The sequence below is a fragment of the Rhinolophus hipposideros genome (assembly GCF_964194185.1).
Source record: "Rhinolophus hipposideros genome assembly, chromosome: 5".
NCBI lineage: Eukaryota > Metazoa > Chordata > Mammalia > Chiroptera > Rhinolophidae > Rhinolophus > Rhinolophus hipposideros.
In genome coordinates, this window is record NC_138051.1 from 21,775,317 (window position 1) to 21,798,454 (window position 23,138).

General features: G+C 39.4%; 2 protein-coding genes across 2 annotated transcripts in view; one reads left to right on the plus strand and one right to left on the minus strand.

Moving 5' to 3' along the window:
- NUBPL (NUBP iron-sulfur cluster assembly factor, mitochondrial) overlaps positions 1-22,534 on the minus strand; it is a 268,056-nt gene extending 245,522 nt beyond the window's left edge. Inside the window, exon 1 of the mRNA XM_081050177.1 lies at positions 22,470-22,534. Coding sequence (XP_080906303.1) covers positions 22,470-22,533 — 64 coding nt within the window. The 5' untranslated portion in view covers position 22,534. The remainder of the gene's footprint in view (positions 1-22,469) is intronic.
- On the plus strand, positions 15,770-16,768 carry GPR33 (G protein-coupled receptor 33; the record flags this gene model as incomplete). Its single annotated transcript, XM_081048032.1, has 1 exon — positions 15,770-16,768. The coding sequence occupies one exon, from the start codon at positions 15,770-15,772 to the stop codon at positions 16,766-16,768; it is 999 nt and encodes a 332-aa protein (XP_080904158.1).
- Positions 22,535-23,138: the final 604 nt, after the last annotated feature.

The following is a 23,138-nucleotide window of genomic DNA, read 5'->3' on the forward strand; positions in this document are numbered from 1 at the left end:
CTTCTTGAGAAAAAATTTCATGTCCAATTTAGTCTTGAATCTCCTGATTATCTTACATAGAGGAGATGTTTAACATTTATTTGTTAAATTAATGCATTTTATACACTTTTCTTACAACTGAAGGAGTCAGTAATTTCTTGGATAGCAAATAATTCAAAGACATTTTCTAACGAAGTAATGGAGTTTAAGAAATTGTCTCTTGATAAACCCTCACATACTGAGTAGTTTAAGATAAACACATCTTCAGCTGGTTAGAATTTTCAGTTACTCTATAGCAAGCATGTTCTATATATTTAATTATCATTTTAAGTATTAATAGTCAAATTCACTTAATGCAAAGTAGAGAGAAATTGTTTTGATTATGATAGTATTTTTCCTTTACTTCCATTTTTCCCTCCTCTGAAGTCTGAAGCAGTTAATCCTTTCATCATCCATCCTCATTAGATATGTTTATTCATTACACTTACTTTTTGGGCAGAGGCACAAGTCGAACAAAATTATAATTTAGCTGGTCAACCACAGAACAACATGCTGTTCCTTAGGCTTTAGAGAAGTCACATTACTTTTCTGTTACATTATTTCTACAGGATTTCATAAAGTTGACAGATCTTCAACAACCATCAGTATCTGTTAGTGCCTTCCATGAATACGTATTTCACTACAATTAGTACATTTTACTCCTGGCCTTGAACTAATTTCTCGTGTCAAAATTTCCAAAGCTTTTCTTGTTTCTCCCTCTAGTGGTCAATAACATTCATTGAAATAGAAAACCAGGCAAGGGTGATCTTAAATGTGGGTGAAAGGTGGGAATGAACATTCAATTTTGGTATAAAAAAATGTGAAATGTATCCTAATCTATGTCTCATAATCTGAGAAGAGGTTAATTTAGGGTACTATTTCTTTGGATTGCACATGTCTACCATTAACACCCTTGTTCCCACCAGGGGGCCACCAAGAGCCCACAGGGCTATGTACTGACTAGAACTTCTTACCGCCACAAAAGACCCTCTGTTCTACCATCAGCGTTGGAGTTTTACAGACTTCATCCTTTACTAAGCTTTGCCAGGTAGGAAGGAAATTGAAAAGAGTGGTTTTACCCTCAAGAAGAGGGTAATGACTTTAGGCAATTTCTTTAGGCACATTAAGTCACAAATCAAGCTGACTATGGAAAACTGTTAAAGAAATGTTAACTAAGTAGCTATTGAACCCTAGTCTAGCAAATTTTGAGAACAAATTTCTTAGAATATCAAGAGCACTTTTTTGGAAAGGGCTACCAATTTTTTCATAGAAAGTAAAATGTAAGTAAAATGTAAGGTGAGAGAAACATCGTCAATGATAGGGAGTTGATCTACATAATAATCAGTTCTATCTGATACAGAGGCTGATTTCTTCTCCAGTAAACAATGTAGTCATCATCTCTATTTGACGTCTGACAGGCACCTCAAATTCCACATGAGCAGAACCGAACTCACCGTCTTCCCCCACAACTATTCTCTTTTTCCTTGTTCTTGTCATTATTTCCTTGCGGTTATCTTTTTCCTCTGTAGTCTCCTATAGTCTCTGCTATTGCCTCTCTCCAATCCATTGTCCACATTACACGCACTTAAATGGTATTATGGGCTGAATTGTGTTCCCACTTCCAAATTCATATGTTGAAGCTCTAACCCCCAATACCTCAGAATGTAACTACATTTGGAGATAAAGCCTTGAAAGAGGTAATTAAGTTGAATTGAAGCTGTGGGGACAGAACCCCAAAAAGCAGTTTCCAGGCTCTCGGCCTCACATAGAAAGGTGCTGGCTCGGGTAGTAAATGGCCATCAACTGTGATTAGATGGTCATCAGCTGTGGCTAGTTGGCCGTCAGCTGTAACCCGTAAGCCATTGGCCACTAATATAACTGCCGTGGCTACACTAGCAGAAAGGAATGGGGGCTAGCAAGAGCGGATTGCAGAGAGGTGGATGCCGCTGGTGAAAATATAGTGATGACTCCCCTACTTATGGTTCCGTGGGTGTTCCTTTTTGGCCTCACCATGTCCTGCGTTCTTATGTGGGGAGCGGGACCAGAGACCCCTCCGGACGCCCCGCAGGACAAATGGCGCAGCGAGCAGGGTCTCCCACACGAGCAGGGTCCCCTACGTGACAGAAGCCATATGGTGAGCTCTAGTTCAATCTGACTGAAGAGACACGGGGAGCATACACATACAGAGAAAAGACCATATGAAGAGGCAACAAGAGGAGGGCCGTGTGCAAGCTGAGGAGAGAGGCCTCAGAGAGGAAAGAGGAAATCAATTCTGTTGGCACCTTGATCTTGGACTTCCAGCCTCCAGAACTGTGGGAAAATAAATGTGTTGTTTAAGCCACCAAGTATGTGGTATTTTAATGGCAGCCCTAGCAAACCAATACATATGATATCTTCCCCCATTCCTTCCCAACACTCTTAAAATAAAATGTACTACAATTGGGCTGGCCCGGTGGCTCAGGTGGTTGGAGTTCTGTGCTCCTAACTCCAAAGGCTGCCGGTTCGATTCCCACATGGGCCAGTGGGCTCTCAACCACAAGGTTGCCGGTTCAACTCCTTGAGTCCTGCAAGGGATGGTGGGCTGCGCTCCCTGCAACTAGCAATGGCAACTGGACCTGGAGCTGAGCTGCGCCCTCCACAACTAAGACTGAAAGGACAACGACTTGACTTGGAAAAAAGTCCTGGAAGTACACACTGCTCCCCAGTAAAGTCCTGTTCCCCTTCCGCAATAAAATCTAAAAAAAATATTTTAAAAATGTACTGCAATTAACATGGCCTATAAAGCCCGAGACCATTTGGCCATGTGCACATCTCCTGCTCCTTCCTGCTTCTTAGCTCTCTGTCCTCTAGCCTGACTGAACTTCTCTCAGTTCTCAGTCATACTTGCGGCCTTCTCACAAGGTGCTTCCTTTGCTAGAAGTGCCTGTCCCCCCACTCTCATTACCCACCTAACTTCAATTTTCAGCTCAGATATCACTTCCTCAAGGAAATCTCCCACTACTGGCTTAGGTCAATTTTCTCTAAACAGTTGTCATTATTTGCTTCATAGCTCCTATTTTGGAAAAACTAATGCAGAAGATCTACAATAGCTGAACCACTCCTGTCTCATTTCCTTCTCTACCTACAGTGCCAGCACAGCATTTGACACGTAACAGACCTTCAATTAATATTAGTTGACCATATGACTGATGTTCTCTTTTAATATTTGTAGATACCTCCATTGAGGAATTGAGACATCAACGGTTTAGTCAGAGAAGCCACTGGGACAGTACCATAAAATTCCAAATAGGCAGCCTTCCTTCCCAGCAGGCTCTATTGTCACTGGCATCCAGACCTCCTTCCCAAGAGGTGTAGTGCAAAAAATAGACCTCAAAGTTCCTCTCTTAGGCCCTGCCCCATGTGACTTAGCAGACACCATGCAGTTCAGCTGGCGGGATATGTGTCTATCCCAGACTGTCTGAGAGCACTTCTGTAAAATGGTATTCAGAGAGGAACTATGAACTAGCCTAGCAAATGCTACATATAGTGTTTTGAATTGCAGCCAAGATAATTTTCAAAAATAATTCTTGGAATGTTAAAGGGGTATTTTAAAACTAGAAATGGACTAGGAGGAACACACATTTTCAAATAGGAATCTGGAATGCTCCTTATGTTCTGATAATCTTGCTGAAGTGGGAGGTCAATAGCTGAGTTTTGTTCCATAAGGAAAGGAACAAACACAAACAAAGTGCTAGAAATGAAGAAATTCACAAAGATGAAAACTAACTTTCTGCTCTGAGAAGGCATCTCTTACAGGTTTTTTTTCCTCTAGAGGTGTGCTGGCCTTCTAAGTCTTGAACCAGTATAGTACACATTTTCCTTTTCTAAAGAGCCTCAATATTTTATTATCTACCATCAGAGAAAGTCTCTGTTACCTACATCTTCTATTTAGGTCCCTAAGCAACCTTTCTTCTAATGCCTGCAGTGATGTCTGAGACAGGATTCTCAGTCCTTATGTGTGAAGCAGATCTGTGTACGTCTTTCTTTAAAACAGCTGGAGACTGCCAGCATGATGGTACCTGGCCAACAAAGGGCAACCAGCAGGCTGATCACCTGAAATCTGAATTCCAGTACCATTTTTATTCGGCAGTGGTTTTTAAATGACTACATGCCAGTTATGTTCACATATTTTACCTTATTTAATCCTCAAAATAACCTGTAATGGAATATTAAATACCGAATAAAATGATGACATAGATGTATGTTTATTGGCATGTTCACATATTTTACCTTATTTAATCCTCAAAATAACCTGTAATGGAATATTAAATACCGAATAAAATGATGACATAGATGTATGTTTATTGGCATATTAGTTTATTGATATGGAAAACATTTATAACATATTATTAACTGACAAAGTTACCAAACAGGATTCATGCTCTCATTTTTATAGCACTATACATACATATTTAGAAACCTACACCACAGCAAAAAATCTGGTGAGTTACATACTTTTTAAAAAGCTCTTCAGGATAAATAAGGGACATCTGGAACTTAGAGAATCTAAGTAATAGGACTAAGGCCATATCTTATAAAAAAACATACTAAAGCCAAGATTTTAATCCAGGTGTCTTTGAAGCCAAAGCTCCAAAGCTTATTTTTATACTTTGTTAGATTACTTCATTGGTCATCCTTTAAGTGGTGGCCCAGGGGAATGCTTTATTTATAGAATAAGGAAATCTACCCCACACTTCCTAAAGAGTTCATAAAAACAAGATTCTGATAGCCAGTGGTAAACTTCATCTCCAAATTGATTATTGCTATAATGACTCCTCACGCGCACTGATTAAGCCATAGTAGGTCTGAGTTGTCTTATTTTTTATATTGCCCATTTGCAGAGATTGGGAGAAAGATATAAATGAGCCACATTTGACCATGGCTTTCAAAAGAATATCTTAAAAGATACAGTTTTATAAATATAATTGTATTAAAATATTTAGTTCCATGCATCTGGGTATCTCTGGACCGTTGATAGTGAGGTCCAGATCTCACTCAAGAACCATATTACATTGTCCTAAGTTATTTCACTTACCTGGCAATACAAATTTCTCATTTTCAACATGAAGATTGAAAAAGAAGATTCCTAAGACAATGACCTCTGAATTCCAGTCTTTTTTTTCAACTACAGTTGACATTCAATATTATTTTATATTAGTTTCATGAATACAGCATAGTGGTTAAACATTTACATAATTTATTAAGTGATCCCCTCAATTAGTCTGGTACCCACCTGGCAGTATATATAGCTATTACAATATTATTGACTATATTCCCTATGCTGCACTTTCCATCTCATGACTATTTTGTAACTACCAATTTGTACTTCTTAATCCCTTCCCCTTTTTCACCCAGGGCCCCCAAACCTCCTCCCATCTAGCAACCATCAAAATGTTTTCTGTGTGGAGTGGCAGGTTAGCTCAGTTGGTTAGAGTGTAGTGCTAGCTAGTTCGATCCCCACATGAGCCACTGTGACCTGCGCCCTCCTTAAAAAAAAAAAAAAAAAAAATTCTCTGTATCTATGAGTTTGTTTCTGTTTTTTATTTTGTTTTGTTTTGTTTTTCCACATATACATAAGATCACATGGTATTTGTTTTTCTCTGTCTGACCTATTTCACTTGGCATAATTTTCTAGTCGTATATTATCTGCTAATAACTATATTTTTGAAATAAGGAAAGAAAGAGAGGGCACTGTGATACTGCCGAAGAGACATAAAAGTAAAATGAGCTGTAAAAAGTCTGATTCTGCAGTCAAAAAACTTAAACAGGACTTCCTGTCCAATTGGCAATCAAAAGAAATATTTATTTTCAAGAAGCTATCTTTACTAGTTATTTTAAGGTCAAAAAGTGTGTTTAAAAAGTTGTCATTCTAGTTGCTTAGTTCTCATTAGTAGAAACCTAAACCAAGTTTAAAAATTATATCCCTCATTTGATTTGGAAATATCAAAATAATATATGTGGAGGAAAGTCAGAAACCATATTAATATTGTCTGTTCCATTTTAGTTTTAACATCCGATACTTAAATGTAAAATATTGCCTTCTACTAGGCAGTGTATAACCACTGTAAAAGAATGCATCTCTTCAACCATACCGTAGACCTGCACTGTTACATGTGGCAGCTACTGAGCACTTGATGTGTGGCTAGTTCAAACTGAGATGTGCTTTAAGTGTAAAATACACATCAGATTTTAAAAACTTAGCACAAAAAAAAGGATGCAAATTACTTCATCAATAAATTTTGTATTGATTCCATGTTGAAATGACAATATTTGAATACATTGAGTTAAATGAAATGTATTATAAAAATGAATTCTACATACAGCAGGTCCTTGAATAATATCTTTTCACTATAACTTTAATGTGATGCTATAAGAACTTAGTTCTTGTTTATGTCAATTAGCCGATGGTAAAATTGGTTTCATTACACGTGGTTTTGCTTAAAGTCGCAAAACCTATTGATGACATTAAGTATGAGATTGCTGAATTCCTTTATACTTTTTTTATGTGGTTTCTAGAAAATTTTTAATGTCGCTTGCATGATATTTCTACTGGACAGTATTGCCTTAGATTTTCACTTTTAAATAATTATATTCTGAGTCAGGAGTAAGAATATCAGACTTTATTCTTGTCTTTTTGTATACCTTGGGCTTACAATTTACTTTAAGAGAGGATCAAAAATCTGAAACTTTTCAACTATGATTAACAAAATGGAGAGCATCAAACAAATGTGCTAGTCAGATTTCCTTCTGCCAGAATCTACTTTTATTTCCCCCAAAATATCTTTCTCTGGCCACCAGATCCCACTCTGCTCATACAAGTGGCCGAGGAAGTACAAAAAAATTAACACCCCCTAGGTGCATCTTTCAACCAATAACTGATAGGAGTTGGTATATAAATACCCCAGGTATTTATCCCATGGATAAGGTAACAGAGGTATGTTCTCTATGCCATTATTCAGAGTTCGTCAGCAGACTTAAGCGTTAGTTATCTACAGCTATATCTTATTTAATAATTCACCCTTTATTTGCTGCTGCCCTTCCGTATCTCCCATCCCCACTCCTTACCTGGGTTTCCTGGGATTATTTTGCTAATTAACTATGACTTGCCCTCGTATTCTTGTTTCAGGGTCTGCTTCTAGGGGGACCCACTCTGACCTCTCACCGATCCATTCTCCACCTCAAAAGCCAGCCTATCTCTTTACAGTGCTACTGTGACCATATCACTTCTTACCTGAAACCTTTCATTGATTCCCCACTGCTTTTAGGATAAAGACCATCCAATACCTTCATTTCAAGTTTCTTGATGTCGATTCTAATGACTGCTGTACTATCTCGGTTCGTTTGCCACACTCTGGAGACCTTACCATCACCCAGAATTGCTAAACCTTGAAAATCAAAAATTCCAATTTCCCACACTCTGACCACGGTTTCCTACACATATCCAGACACTATCACTCTGCCAGCACCAGACCTCCAGGCCCTCAATCCCTCCCATTCTCCCCATCTGTCAAACTTATCATGGCTTTGAACACTGCCTATTTCATCTAAATGCCCAGCGACATCACATCTCCCGCTCTCTTACCAGCACTCTCAACTCTGCTGGCCTCCTCTCCTGGTAATGTTAGCTTGGGAACCATCAATATTTTGAATCTGCTTATGCTTCTATACCCAAGCTGGAAGTAAATATAACAGAATGAGGTGCCCAGAATTTTAAATTTGCACACAGAGGTGTTTTCACCCTTCCCAGGAGAGCAGGCCCACAAGTGGTTCCTAATCTCAAAGACACCCTTAATACAACTCAATACTGTTTATATGTCTCATTCTTTTCACAGGAAATTTTAAAAGCTCTCCACTTTCTAGAATCCTCCTCTGTTCACTTTCAGCAGATTACCTGAATTTGGTTCTGAATTTGCAGAGTAACAAATCGATCCCAGGCCTTAACTCTTTCACTCCTGTAGAAAGCCTATCTCTCCACCTGTGCTTTACACCCCAAACCTTTCTCCCCCAAGACTGAACCTGAATCCAAATCCTTTCATAATCAAGATCTGGGACAACTTCTCAGTCTCACCTTCTGCCTCTCCTCCAGATACATCCTACCTACATTTTTAGGAATGTTCTCCAGTCATGGATAGGACCTGGAGCCTGATGTGGTGAATGGACCACATCCAATAAGGCTGAGAGCAGAACCCAGGAGAGAGTCTGCTGAATAAAGCTGTGTCCTTGGTTCCAGGAATGTTATCATAACAAGGAGCCTGCCAAGGAGAAGAATGCAAGTCATAAACTGTGGAATGAAGTTGAAAAGTCATGAGCCAAATAAATGGGAAGACCAAATTAGGAGAACAAAAGCAGATAGGAGGTAGAAAGGGGCCAATATGGAGGAAACAGACATGGAGCAAGACATGAGTTAGGTCAAAGGTAACACAGCTCCTCTTAATTGCTGCACCGTTGGCTCCTTCGTGTCATTCCAATCCTATTAAGTGTCACCTACGGAAATGCCTTTCCAACTACCCCATCTATTATTGCCCCATAGTTACTCATTACACGTCCATGTTTTAATGGACTCTGCACAGTGCTGTCATGCTAGCTGATATTTCTTTATTTAGTAGTTTATTGTCCATCTTTCCCCCACTAGAATGTAAGCTCCATGAGAACAAACCTCTTCTCGTTTACTCTATATCCTCAGTGGCAAGGACAGCTCTTCAAATACAGTAAACACTTGGTAAATACTAAATTAATGAACTAAACCTCAGGAGTGCTCTGCATTTTTTGAAAGACCTCCAAAGTGATTCTGACTTCAGCCAGAATAGGAACCACTGGGTTCATAATTGCTTTGTTGTTCCCACTGTGCTGAGATGTGGAGGGTGGTGAGAAGTGATCTCAAAAAGTACAGAACCAGGCCAGATGAATGAAGCATTGCTCTCTTTTGCCAGGCCTTCAAGCATGCTGTTTCCAAGGCCTAGAATAAGCTCTCCTCACATTCAGTTCAGGCACCATCTTCTTTAACAACTATAAATACTAAAAGCGTTAGTCTGAATTATTTACTTGCTTTCCCCAGTTTTACACACTGTCTGGCATGTGTTAGATAAGAAACATTTCTTGAATTGCACTGCTCCAGCCCTGGCCTTGCTGGTGTTCTCTGCTACAACATTCATTCCACTAATATTAGCTAGCATTTATTTAGTACTCACCATGTGTCAGGTACAGTGCTAAGCCTTACCTATAGTGTCTCATTTAATCCTCAAAAGAATTCTTCAAGAGGGGTTTTGGGGTTTTTTTGCTTTTTTGGGTTATTTACACTTACAAACAAGGAGACTATGATTCAGAAGGAGATGTATCTATAGATATCTATATATAGATATAGATATGTAGATATATACCTACATATCTACATAGATATAGAGATACTTGCTTTATAGAGACAGATTTATGTAGATATATATCTCTATATCTATCTATATATGTATATATATATATTTCAAGTAGCAGAGTTGTATTGTTTTCCTTCCTATACAATCATGTGCAATCACTATATAGCCTGTACGTAGTGCATCAGTATTTTCAGTGTACATTATTTCTGCCCTAACTCTTTTATTAACTAATAATGGAATTTAGGACAAGTTCTCAAATATCTCTAGGGGTCTTAGTCTCTTCACCTATAGAATTGAGAATTAGATGAAATTAACTCCTTGGTCTTCTCCAGCTCTTAAACTTATATGCATTTATGAGTTCCTAGAATGTCAAGGATTCGATTCTGCAACACCACCTGCTTCTACATTTCTACGTATTTCATACTGTGTTTACATCAAAACAACATTAACAGTTTTCATTTCCATGAAAACTCTTTTCTTGTTTTCTTGAAACCACCTGACTTACTTGAGATAAGAAAAGTGAAGCAGAGTCACATCACCAAAGCCACAGAAGTTACTTCTTCAAACACAGTCTGCATATTTCCCAACAGAATTAATATCATTGGTTTAATTATCTATTAGAAGAAAACGCTTACGAATGAAAGAATTTCTGAGGAGATTTCTAAAAGAATTAAATTCTAGGTTATTTAATGATGGTACTAGCCCTCGTGCATATTGGGAGGAAGGAATTAAATACTAGTCTCTAACATATTTGTTGTTTTTTGAATTTTACTAATTGAAAGACTTGGAAGTATAGAGTGGAGGGGAGAGACGGCTAAACCTGGTCTAAATCTCTCCCCTCCCCTTTTGTTTTAAATGAATGAAATAGCATAGGGCAGTGGAAGGAGCCCTTGGTTCTTTTTTTGGTGAAAAACTACTGTAAATCACTGAACTTCTCTGTGTCTCAGTTTGCTAATATTTCATATTAGTGGGTGTGGACAAATAATATCTCAGGTTACTTCCAGATCTGTAAGTTAACCCAAAGCGTATGAAAACCTGGCAAGAAGTCACTTTTAAAATGCAGTAGCAAGTTTGAAAATGTATCCTTATCCTGAAGCAAAAAGGATCAGTTTTTAGGTTGAAGGTGACAGCCCCAGAGAATTAAGAACAAAAACTTAAGTCTATTTTTAATAAGGCTACAGTAGCAGTGAAAGCTTTGCAATTCTAACACAGACTAGGTAGTTGATTCCCAAGCTTCACCACTGAAGCCACACAGCCGTTTTGATGTATTTTCACCACTGGCGGTGAAGAGATAAAGAGGAAAGCAAGCAGGAAAGAAATCAGGACACTAAGGTCAGCATACAGGCTGATCCTAAAAAATGTCAGCAATGAATTAGAGAGAGGAAAATAGAAAATGTAGGACTCCGTCACTTCGAAAATGTATTTCTAATAATGAGATAGTCTTCTAGGATATGATAACCAACTCCATGTTCTTTTCAACCATTTTAATGATTGTACAATTGTACAAATACAAATTGATCTGCCTGTTAGTCTTCATCTTGCTGAACAAAATAATATTAATCTTTGGCTTGTCCTCATACATCTCATTTTAATGTGAACCTCAGTGTTTAAGTTTTTCTTGCTGACCATTTTCTCTCCAGATAGATTAGGTAGCTCAATTCCAGATTCTGTTTTTTTCCCTGCCTGCTATATTCTACATCCCTTTGTACGCAACACCATGCCTCCATCTGCTAATGAACATCCTAGAATTGCGGCAGAGTGGGTACCTGGCAAAAGGACTGTGAATGAAATGGTAATTTTTAATAAATATTTTAACACATAACATGAGTTTATTAGCCTTAAATAGAATAACTTTATGGGATTTAAAAAACATCCCCTTAAAATAGAGAAATGATTTGAAGAAGTATTCATCTCTCTAACTCCACCTCTATAGCATATATTCCACAGAAAAGGGAACCCAGAAAGGATAAGAAGACTTCACTGAGTATTTAAACAGTAGGTTCAAGCCTGGGGAGTCACATCAGCAAGAAGAAAGACAGATGAAATAAAAGCAATGTCACTGATTTTTGCCTCTGTCCCTGGAGATAAGATTGCTGACTTAGCGTTACTCTGGCCTGCCCAAGGCCATCTGATATGAAGATACAAGTCCAAGGTAAGATTCCCTGGGCCAGCAGATTGATCCTAGTGCTATCATCCTGAATAGACTCTCTAGGCTTACTTCAGATGAGCTTCCCAAGGTTCTCGTGCTTCCCCACAGGGATACAGTGTTCCCAAAGAGAGGGGGTCTTTCGGAAAGTCATTTGTGCCAAAGGTATCACAATAGCAAGGCCTCAAAAATAACTGTCAGTTTGAGTGTTTCTGCCCCAACAAATGGACATTTCGATTTTTTTCAGAAATCCCTGATGGTATTCTAGAATTCAATAGAGAAGATTTGGGGAGAAAACAAATGTGGCCTGCAGCATTATAAGGGCAAAATGAGGCTCTTGCTAGCCTGAATATAACGAGTTGAGTAAAATAATAGCTAAAAAGTTATTGAGTACTTAATATGTGCCATAAAGGGAGCTAAATGTACGTGATTTACATACATCATCTCATTTAGCCCTCATAAAAACTCATTGTGATTGAGAAGGTAAAAGCGGCTCAGAGGTCACAGAGCTGGTAAATGTTAGAAGGAGGGTGGAAACCCAGCTCTGTGGGATGCCGGAGCTTGAGCTCTGCCCTACTACTTTATATTCAAGTGCTTTAAAACCGTTTTAAAAGATGTTTAAGGATGAAGAAATCTCCTGGTTATGTGCAATAAATCAAAGTTCCTAGGAAATTTTATATAATATTCAGAACTACTACCAATGTTGATTTTGCTCAAGTTGTACACTAATTTCTGATGCCCTTTCTGAGTTTAGCCACACATTTTTAAAAAATCTTCCCTATAATTCAAGTACCTAGTTTCTCCTATGCACATATACAGAGATCACACACACACCACACACACCACACAAACACGCACACATCAGAAATTCTCTGTGGGATTTTGTTTCTGCTTGTCTGCTATATCCTAACACCTATCCAGTTTCCACCATATTCATCATCTCATTCACGTCTCACCTCCTGCTGCTGGTTTCTTCTCTCCACCCCACTCTATCTCAAATATGGAACACAAGCTATTTTCCTTCAGTTCCCCAGAGCAACTACCAACACAAGACAGTTGCCATTAATGAGAAGGGACATTACACTACATCAAAGCACAGCAAGTGGATTTAAATTGAATGTTAGACATCCTCCTTTTAAATCCTCTGTGTCATTTCTGCTTATCAAAATATCTTCTTGATGCTTTCTTCTCTTCAAGCGTCCTAACCTTCTGCTGTTTTTTCCTGTGCCCACCTCTCTAAAGACCATCTTCACTCTTCCTTCTTCTACTCGTGGTCCCAGGACCTTCCAAAGCCTCTTCCTCAGGTTCCCACTCTTTCACTCACCATTGCCTACCAATTCCATGTCCTTAGACTTCCTTTTTATTCCTAAAGCAGACTACTAAGGGAAGAGAACCACTGTTTTCACTTTGAAGAAAAACTTTACAACTCCCTTAGAAGGAAAAAACTAACTTAAAGCACTTGTGGTTTTAATAGCAATTACTTTATTTCTTCTCTCTATATATTGTTAGAATGTTTTTGCTTAGTGAAAAGAAAAGCACATCATTAGTAATTTCCATTGCTTTACCAAACTTACCAAAAACCAATTTGTTGATATGACTCTGTTATAATAGCTATTTTCTAAAACATTCTCAGGTTTATATTTTCCATACTATAGGAACCATTATCCAAAAAATGGGACATTTTGGATGATGAAACACTCTGATTCATGGAGCATTATCAAAACACTACACATGAATTACCAATTTTCAAAGAAGTAACATAAAACACTGGTCAGGCTCCCCACCTGCCACAATGGAGGTGTGGTGGGAGGTGATGATGAAAAAGAATCTTAACCTTCGTAAGCCTCACTTTCTTCTCTGTTTAAATATTTGCCTTTTTCAGAAGAGAAATTATTTTCATATAAAGCTCATGGCATATAACAAATATTAGATAACTATCAGTTCCTTGACTTCTCTCCCTTTTTCCCCTCCCCAAGTGAGAAAGAACTACTACTGTACTCTACAATGCTCTTTCCTCTTTCATTGATGATTCTGAAGGCACTTCATAATCTTATGGTGCTCTAGGGTTCCCATACTGTGGGAACAGAACCAGGAGTGCAGTTTCTGGGCTCTCATCCTCACGTGGAAAGGTGGTCACTCAGGCAGTAAATGGCCATCAATTGTGATTGGATGGCCATCAACTGTGGCTAGTTGGCCATCAGCTATAATCAGTGAGCCATTGGCCACTAATATAACTGCTGTGACTACGCTAGCAACAAATGGGGGGCTAGCAAGAAGATGGTGGCTGAGCTAGCAACCTCGGATTGCGAGAGGCGGATGCCGCCAGCAAGAATATAGTGGTATGACTCCCCCAACTATGGCTCCGTGGGTGTTCCTTTTTTGCCTAGCCATATCCTGCGTTCCTTTGTTGGGAGCGGGAGCTGAGACCCCGCAGGCCGCCCCACACGACAAATGGTGCAGCAAGAAGGGTACAATGCTGGCCAAAGCTCTCTGAAGTGTGGTAAAGCACTTTGTGCCTGAGTCTGAGGAAAACCAGGAGAAGCAGCAGCTGGAGAGCTGGACCACTGTGGAGGGTTGGGAAGACGTGGACGGTTTGCCAACCAGCATAGGCTGAAGAAAGCAAAGGTTATTGCAGCCCTGTGGGCTGGGAAGTGCTTGCTGAGGCAGCCTGGATGCAGGACTTGTAGTCCCAGGAGGAAACGCTTGCTGAGTCCTCCTTGGGAGATGAGGGTGAGGTCAAGGTCATCCTTCACCCCCAAGACAGCCCTGGTGAAAGACTATGGACTATGGGGAATTGCCTTCCATCCCTAATTTAATGGACCGCTTAACTGTTTGCTTGGGAACATACCACCATGTAGTGGAACCGGTGGATGTTTGCTTTTGTGTCTTGACCAGACGTCATAAAGAATATGTAAGCATCTTGACTGTGAGCCCCTGTTGTTCCAGCACGGTTCCCTGTGAGGCCCAGAGAGAGTGGCAGTGCCCTGAGAGCCCTGGCTGGGTCCAGGAAGTCTGGCTGAGCCCAGAGAGAGTGGCAGTGCCCTGAGAAATCTTGGCTGTGCCTGGGGAGACCAGTGGTACCCTAAGAAGCCCAGGAAGTCTGGCTGTGCCCAGAAAAACTGGTGGTGCCCCAAAAAACCCTGGCTGTGCCCAGAGAGCCTGGCTGTGTCCTGGATATTGCATTCACCTCCAGGCTCCTCGCACAGGGCCTCTGGCAGAAGACGCTTGTTGCGTAGATTGTGAGGTGAGACCCTGTAGGGGTGGAGTGTGGGGACAGAGCCAGGAGTGCAGTTTCCAGGCTCTCGCCCTCACGTGGAAAGTTGCTCACCACCAGGTAGTAAATGGCCATCAATTGTGATTGGATGGCCATCAGCTGTGGCTAGTTGGCTGTCAGCTGTAACCAGTGAGCCATTGGCCACTAATATAACTGCCGTGGTTATGCTAGCAGCAAATAGGGGCTAGCAAGAAGATGGTGGCTGAGCTAGCAACCTCGGATTGCGAGAGGCTGATGCCGCCAGTGAGAATATAGTGGTATAACTCCGCTATCTATGGCTCCGTGGGTGTTCCTTTTTGGCCTCACCATATCCTGCGTTCTGAGACGGGAGCTGAGACCCCGCAGGCCACCCCGCACGACACATACGAATATCAGTTCTTGCCGTTAGGTGCTGAGTGTTAGAAATACTAGGTAATAGCATTTGCTATATATAACTCATGGGAGAAATCTGATTATAGCTCCCCACGATTACTAATTTACAGCAGTTGTTGTTACTTTGATTATTCAATTTCATTAGCAATGTTTGCCCTAACCAAGTCTTAGTCAAGTAAAACTGATTCTACATTGCCTTATTAAAGAATTGTGCCCATCAAGAAGGGTTCGACTTCTGGGTTCAACGTCTAAACAGAAGATTTTCAACCACCTACATTGATTACTTAACAAAGTCAAATTATCCATTTCATATTCATTTCATTTGTAGTATTTCCTCTTTTGATGCTTCGATGAATCTGATCTTAATTCCTCGTCCAAAATAAAAATACAGACCTTAGGGAAAATACCTGACTTCTGTTATTGTAGAAATATTATGCTTGCCATATTGTCAGGTTGACTGTTACTATGTGAACATTACTATTTTAATTTCTATGTTTAACCTGTCTTTTGCTTTTTTTTTTTTGTTTTCAGTTTCTCACTCCACGAGTAATTATGGATCTGATTAACTCAACTGGTTACCTGCTCAATGGCTCTACCTTAGTAAGAAACAGTCCTCACATTCCAGCTTCTGCCACAAAAATGATCATTGTCCTTTTTTTGTTCACATCATTTATAACTGGTACTATTACCAATGGTTTCTACCTATGGGTGCTAAAATTCAAGATGAAAAAGACTGTCAATACTTTGTTATTTTTTCATCTCATTCTCTCATATTTTATTTCAACATTGATTCTTCCATTTTTAGCCATCTCTTTTCAGAACGGTCACTGGAGTTTTGGAACTATCATGTGCAAGCTCTTCACTAGCATTTTGTATGCAGGAATGTTTGCCTCTGTTTTCTTCCTCTCGGCCATCAGTGTTGATCGTTACCTTGTCACTCTTCACCCAGTGTGGTCACAGCTGCACCGAACCCCACGCTGGGCTTTCAGCGTCATCCTGGGAGTCTGGGTCTCTGCCATTGCCCTCGGCATACCCTATCTGGTTTTCAGGGAGACACATGATGACCATAAAGGAACGGTGACCTGCCAAAATAACTACGCTGTGTCTACTAATGGGGAAAGCAAAATGATGCAAACATTAAAGAAATGGATTCACATAGCCTGTTTCATCAGCCGGTTTTTGCTGGGCTTCCTTCTGCCTTTCTCCATCATCACCTTTTGTTATCGAAGAGTAGCCAACAAGATGAAAGAGAGGAGCTTAGTTAAATCCCACAAGCCCTTCAAAGTCATGATGACTGCCATTATCTCTTTTTTTGTGTGTTGGATGCCCTACTATGTATACCAGGGTTTAATTCTCACTAAGAACCAATCACTACTTTCACAGTTGATGCTGATACTTGCAGTGATAACTACTTCTTTCAATACTGTCTTTTCTCCCACACTCTATCTATTTATTGGGGAGAACTTCAAAAAGGTTTTTAAGAAGTCCATTCTTGCTCTGTTTGAGTCAACCTTTAGTGAAGACTATTCTGCAGAAAGGACACAAAAGTGAAATTCAGATTTCTACATTTAAATTTAGGGTCCCAGAGCAAACATGAACTCTTAGTTACATCACCAGGTATATACCCTCTGCTTTTGTATAATATAGTCCCTATGTTAGAGAGATATCGAGGCTGTATACTATAGTTAGATCTATGAATATTATTAAAAGGGCTGAAAGAAAGTAAGCAACAGGTGATGTTACAAATGTAATTTTTTCCCCTTTTTTTTATTGTGGTAAAATATATACAGTTGACCCTCAAACAACACGATTTAGACTGTGCAGGTCCACTGATAGGCAGATTGTTTTTCAATAAATACATACAACACTGTTAATGTATTTTCTCTTATGATTTTCTCAGTAGCATTTTCTTTTTTCTAGCTTACTGTATTGTAAGAATAGAGTATATAATACATAGAACATGCAAATATAGTTAGTGTTAATCAACTACGTTACGGTAAAGCTTTGGGACAACAGTAGGCTATTAGTAGTTAAGTTTTTTGGAAAGTCAAAAGTTATACATGGATTTTTTACTGCACGAGGAGTCAGCAACCCTAACCCCCGGGTTGTCCAAGCATCAACTGTGTAACAAAATTTGCCATTTTCACCATTTTTAAGTCTAACTTTCAGTGGCATTAACTACACTCACAATGTTTGCAATCATGATCACTATCTATTTCCAGAATGTCATATCACCCAAAGAGAAAATCTGTACCCATCAAGCCATAACTCTTCATTCCCCCTTCCCCTATCCCCTCACTTAAACTCCATTCTACTTTCTGTTTCTATGAATTCGCCTATTCTAGATATTCCACATGAGTAGAATCCTATACTGTTTCTCCTTTTGTGTGTGGCTTATTTTCCTTAGTATAATGTTTTCAAGGTTCATCCATGTCATTAATATGTATCAGAACTTCATTCTTCTTTTGCTTAAGTAATATTTCATTGTATGTATATACCATGTTTTGTTTATCCAATCTTCTCTTGAGGGATATCTGAGTTTTTTCTACCTGTTCTCTACTGTGAACACTGTTGTACAAGTAGCTGTTTGAGTCCTGGTTTTCAGTTATTCTGAATCATTTTTAATTACTGGGTCATATGCTAATTCTGTTTAACTTTTACACAGCAGTTGTATCATGTTACATTCCTACCAGCAGTGTACAAAAGTTCCAATTTCTCCACTTATTATTTTATATTTTGTTACTTTATTATTATTCTCCACTTATTATTTTCCTTTTTAATGTATAGCCATCCTAGTCAGTGTGAAATGGTGCAAATGTAATTCTTTTCTGTGTTTGTTTTTAATTAAAGTTTATTGGGGTGACAATTGTTAGTAAAGTTACATAGATTTCAGGTATACAATTCTGTATTACATCATCTATAAATCCCATTGTGTGTTCACCACCCAGAGTCAGTTCTCCTTCCATCACCATATATTTGATCTCCTTTACCCTCATGTACCACTCCTCTTCCCCCTTACCCTCTGGTAACCACTAAACTATTGTCCTGTGTCTATGAGTTTTTCTTTCTCATTTGTTCGTCTTGTTCTTTTGTTGTTTTTGGTTTATATGCCACATATCAGTGAAATCACATGGTTCTCTGCTTTTTCTGTCGGACTTATTTCGCTTAGCATTATAATCTCAAGATCCATCCATGTTGTCACAAATAGTCCTATTTCATCTTTTCTTACCACCGAATAGTACTCCATTGTGTATATATACCACTACTTCTTTATCCATTCATCTATCGAAGGACATTTTCATTGTTTCCATGTCTTGACCACCATAAATAAAGCTGCAACGAACATTGGAACACACTTGTCTTTATGTATAAATGTTTTCAGATTTTTTGTATAGATACCCAGAGAGGAGTTGCTGGGTCATATGGTAATTCTATTCGTAATTTTTTGAGGAACCTCCACACTGCCTTCCACAATGGCTGCACCAGTCTGCATTCCCACCAACAGTGTATGAGGGTTCCTTTTTCTCCACAGCCTCTCCAACACATGTTACTATTTGTCTTGTTGATGATAGCCATTCTAACTGGAGTGAGGTGATATCTCATTGTAGTTTTTATTTGCATTTCTCTGATGATTAGTGATGTTGAGCATTTTTTCATATGTCTATTTGCTATTTGTATGTCCTCTTTGGAGAAATGTCTCTTCAGGTCGTCTGCCCATTTTTCCATTGAGTTGTTCGTTTTTTGTTGAGTTGCATGAGCTCCTTGTATATTTTGGATATTAGCCCCTTATCGGAGGCACTGTTTGCAAAAATCTTCTCCCATTCAGTTGGTTGCCTCTTTAGAAAATGTAATTTTTAACCTCTGACTTTTACTTCTATAAAAATATGAACTTCTAAATACCACTAGTATCCATTGATCTGAATCCTCTGTCACAGAATCTTCTGCAAATGTACATTTGGACACTGATCCCTCTTTGTTTAGACAGCACCTAAGTTATTTCATTGATATGAACAATGTTTAACATGGAAATGACAAGGCACTCAGCTTGTCATATCCATGTGAAAGTATAAAGATATTTATACTTTAATGTTGTAGTATAAAGAAAATCTTAAATGTCTTTTTCAATACCTAGAGATTAAGCTATCTCAGAAATATGAGACTAAGACAATTATACATGTTTAAAAAAATCTACCTGGGTAACGTCACAGTATATTTAATTTTAGAATAGCAATAATAATATCAATTTGTCTTCCCTAGTTTACAAGTTTTGCTTCAACTTTTTGCAACACGTGACAGCACCTGAGTTATATAAGACCATGTACTATCACTGACCTATTACCTTTAGTTATATTTATCAGTCAATAGATAGCCATAGATAGGTAATTCGACTGATACAAAATAGAGATATTTAAGCCATAATGCACACTCAGTCCCTTAGTATTCCAGCTAGCTTTGCACAAACCATTTCAAACCACAGGCATGTATCCTATTCAGAAATCCCCAAAAATAGATGATATTAATTACAAGGACTTACAGAAAGAAAGAGAGATTACCCTTCATTACTAGCTTTTTATAAGAGGAAAATAATAGTGATTTTTTTCCTGCTAGAAATCCTGCTAATTGACTTGGTATCACTGCTTCCCTGGACAACGCAAGGGGGTGGGGGGGGCTTGGTCTCTCTCACTTTGAATATGAGGGACAAAAAGCTTTGGGTAGATGAAAACTTTCATTGGTGGCCCATATTTCAAGCTTTTGGAGCCTGAACAGTTTCCCAGAGAGAGACTAATGGTCAGGCCGTGGCTCTGAGTGTCACTGCCGCAAGAAGGGCTGGTGCTTCTTCTCTTCCCCACACTCTCTCAGGTCCTGACAAGCCCACTGAAGTTTACAATGTAGGACTTAAGAAAGAAAGTTATTGAATGGAATTTAGAATTTCTTTGACACAAGAATTGTGCTTTGGAAACCTAGCTGCTACAGAAAGAGCCTTTTGTCTCCCTCAGAACCTGCTACAGTAACAAACAAGGATGTGTTCTTTCCCAGCTCTCTATAGATAGTAAACTCCTCAAGAACAGAAAGAAGCCTATCAATCACACTGTTTCTTTTCTATAATACGATACACAATTGATATCCAGTAAAAGATACTTAATAAAAAATTGAATATGAGTGATCACAATAAGTGACTTGAAAAACAACTTTAGGAGTAAAATAATAGGATGGAAGGAAATTTTTATTTAACAAATATTTAACAAACATCATACCTACCTTGTGCTTGGACATGATTCCAAGTGTTTATAAATAGAAACTCACTTCACTCTAAAACACACACACAAATAGTAACTCATTTAACCCTACAGCAATTCTATGAAGTAGACCATATTGTTATCCCTATTTTATAGACTATGAAACTGAAGCCCTTCCTCAAGGCCATGAAGTAAGCAATGAGAGTGACAGAGTTGTAGGTGTAGGCACTCTGGTTGTCGTGCGGGGTGTCCGGAGGAGTCTCTGCTCCCGCTCCCCACATAAGAACGCAGGACACAGTGAGACCAAAAAGGAACACCCACGGAGCCATAAGTAGGGGAGTCAAACCAATATATTCTCACCGGCGGCATCCACCTCTCTGCAATCCGCTCTTGCTAGCCGTAGCCACAGCCGTTATATTAGTGGCCAATGGCTTACGGGTTACAGCTGACGGCCAACTAGCCACAGCTGCTGGCCATCTGATCACAGTTGATGGCCATTTACTACCCGAGCCAGCACCTTTCTATGTGAGGCTGAGAGCCTGGAAACTGCTTTTGGGGGCTTTGTCCCCACACTGGTGCTAGAATCCATGCTCTCAGACTCTAAACTCACTGCATGAAGTCACTGCTACAAAGCAGTGAGACTGGGCTTTCAGCCCAGATCCACAGACTCTGTTCATTTCACCAGATCACCTTCTTGGCTGCAAAAATCAAACAGAAGTGCCTAGAAAAATGTCAGGATCCACATACAAAGTGGGGGGAAAAAATATACCATTGAACTTGTAATCAGGAGATTTGGGTGGTGGCCTGGCTTTGCCTCTAGCTTGGTGATTTATTTGGGGCAGGCTATTCATACTTCCTAGGCCTCAGCTTCCTCATCTATAATATGGGGACGTCTCCAAATGAGATTATGGGTGTGAGATCACTTCTAAAATATAAAACACTATACAAAAATAAGATATTATTAAAAGTTTTTTAAGAAGTCACTTTACGTTTTTAAGAAAATAGGGTGTAAACTTAAAAATAAGCTCTCCCAAAATGTATTTTCTTAACGTCACACAAAACTATGGTTAACTTCTAGAAAATCTACTTGTTATAGTCGTGTCCATCTCATCAACCTCCTCACTATTGTGACTTCTTGGGACCCAAGAGGTTTGTAAACCAAGGATTAGTGGCTCTGCTTTGTGGAACTGGTGTGTGGAGACAGTGTTTCTAAGCAGTGTGCCTCTTAACATCCAATTATGTAAACCTGCTTTATTACATCAGCATCAAACTGGTTCAAGGACAGAATGGTTAGAGACACTCATATGTTTCAAATGCCAGTCAAGTTCTTTCCTCAAGAAATGCCTCCAGGTTTTAATGAGATGAATGGGTGGCCCAGCTGCTAACACATGTGAGAAGGTTTGGGGTATAAGGCAGGATGGTGTACACAATGCAAATCTGATTCCATCTCACTGAGAAACTAGAGGCAACAATTATTTACTAGTATAGTTTAAGTATCTGGCACTGTGGTGGGCTCTAAAAATACAATAGTGACTAAGACACAATACCTTTCTTCAAGGAGCTTGAAGTCTAGTGTGGTGGCTCTGAATTTGGCTCCACAATATAATCATCTGGGATACTTTTTAAAAATACCAATGTCTAGGCCTTACCCAAACCAATTAAACCCCAAATCTCTAGGGGCAGGACCCAAGAATTTATATTTTTTTTAAGTTGTCAGATTGACTCTAAAGTACAACCAGAGAAGAACACCCCTGTTCAGTGAGAAACAGGAGTAGAAACGTCATTGCAGTACAAACGAATAGGTGCCATGTTTGCAGTTAACAAACAAAAGTCCCCAACTTAGCTGTCACCAGTTATAGAAATTTTCCTGGATGAGTCTTGCAGAACAGCGTTATGTGTATAAAGACATGGAAGGACAGTGCAACAGAGAAAGCAGAATTCGTGAAAGTCCCAGGGGAAGAGGGCACAATGCTATACAGCAGCACTACCCAAACTTGAATATGCATATTACTCACGTAATGATTTGTTAAAATGTTGATTCTGATTCAGTAAGTCTGGAGTAAGGCTGAGATTCTGCATTTCTAACAGGATCCCAGGAGGTCCATTGCTGCTGGTCCAAAGCAAGAAAAGAGAATGATTAGAGCACAGGTGTGAGAAGTAGGCGTGGCCAAGACCAGCTGGAAAGGTCAACCAGGCTGAGATCCTGAAAGCCCCCACCCCCTAAGGAGTTTGGACTTAATCCTAGACTTTATCCTGGGGGCATTAGGGAGCCACTGAAGGGACTTAAGCCAAAGAGTCATAGAATTGCATTTTAGGAGGCTCACTCTGGCTGCTGTCATGGAGAGGTCAAAATTGGAGGTGAGTGGTCAAACTGGACCAGTGGTGCAGTCATGCAGGTAACAGGTGATGGGGCCTGAACTAAGAAAGCGGAAGTGGGGACAGAGAAAAGTACTGTCTTATCTTGTAAATTCTGTTCGTTCAGAGATTGAGAAAGAAGAGAAAGGGAAAAGATGAGGATGACTCCTGTATCAGTGTTCTTGCTTACAAACAGCAGATTTCATTCTGCCTGGCTTAACCAAAAACTACTAAAGGATATTAAGTAGCTCACAGAATTGTTAGGATGGCTGTAGAAACATTCAAAGCTAAGTTCCCAGGAACAGTGCCCAAAATATGCCACAAAACTG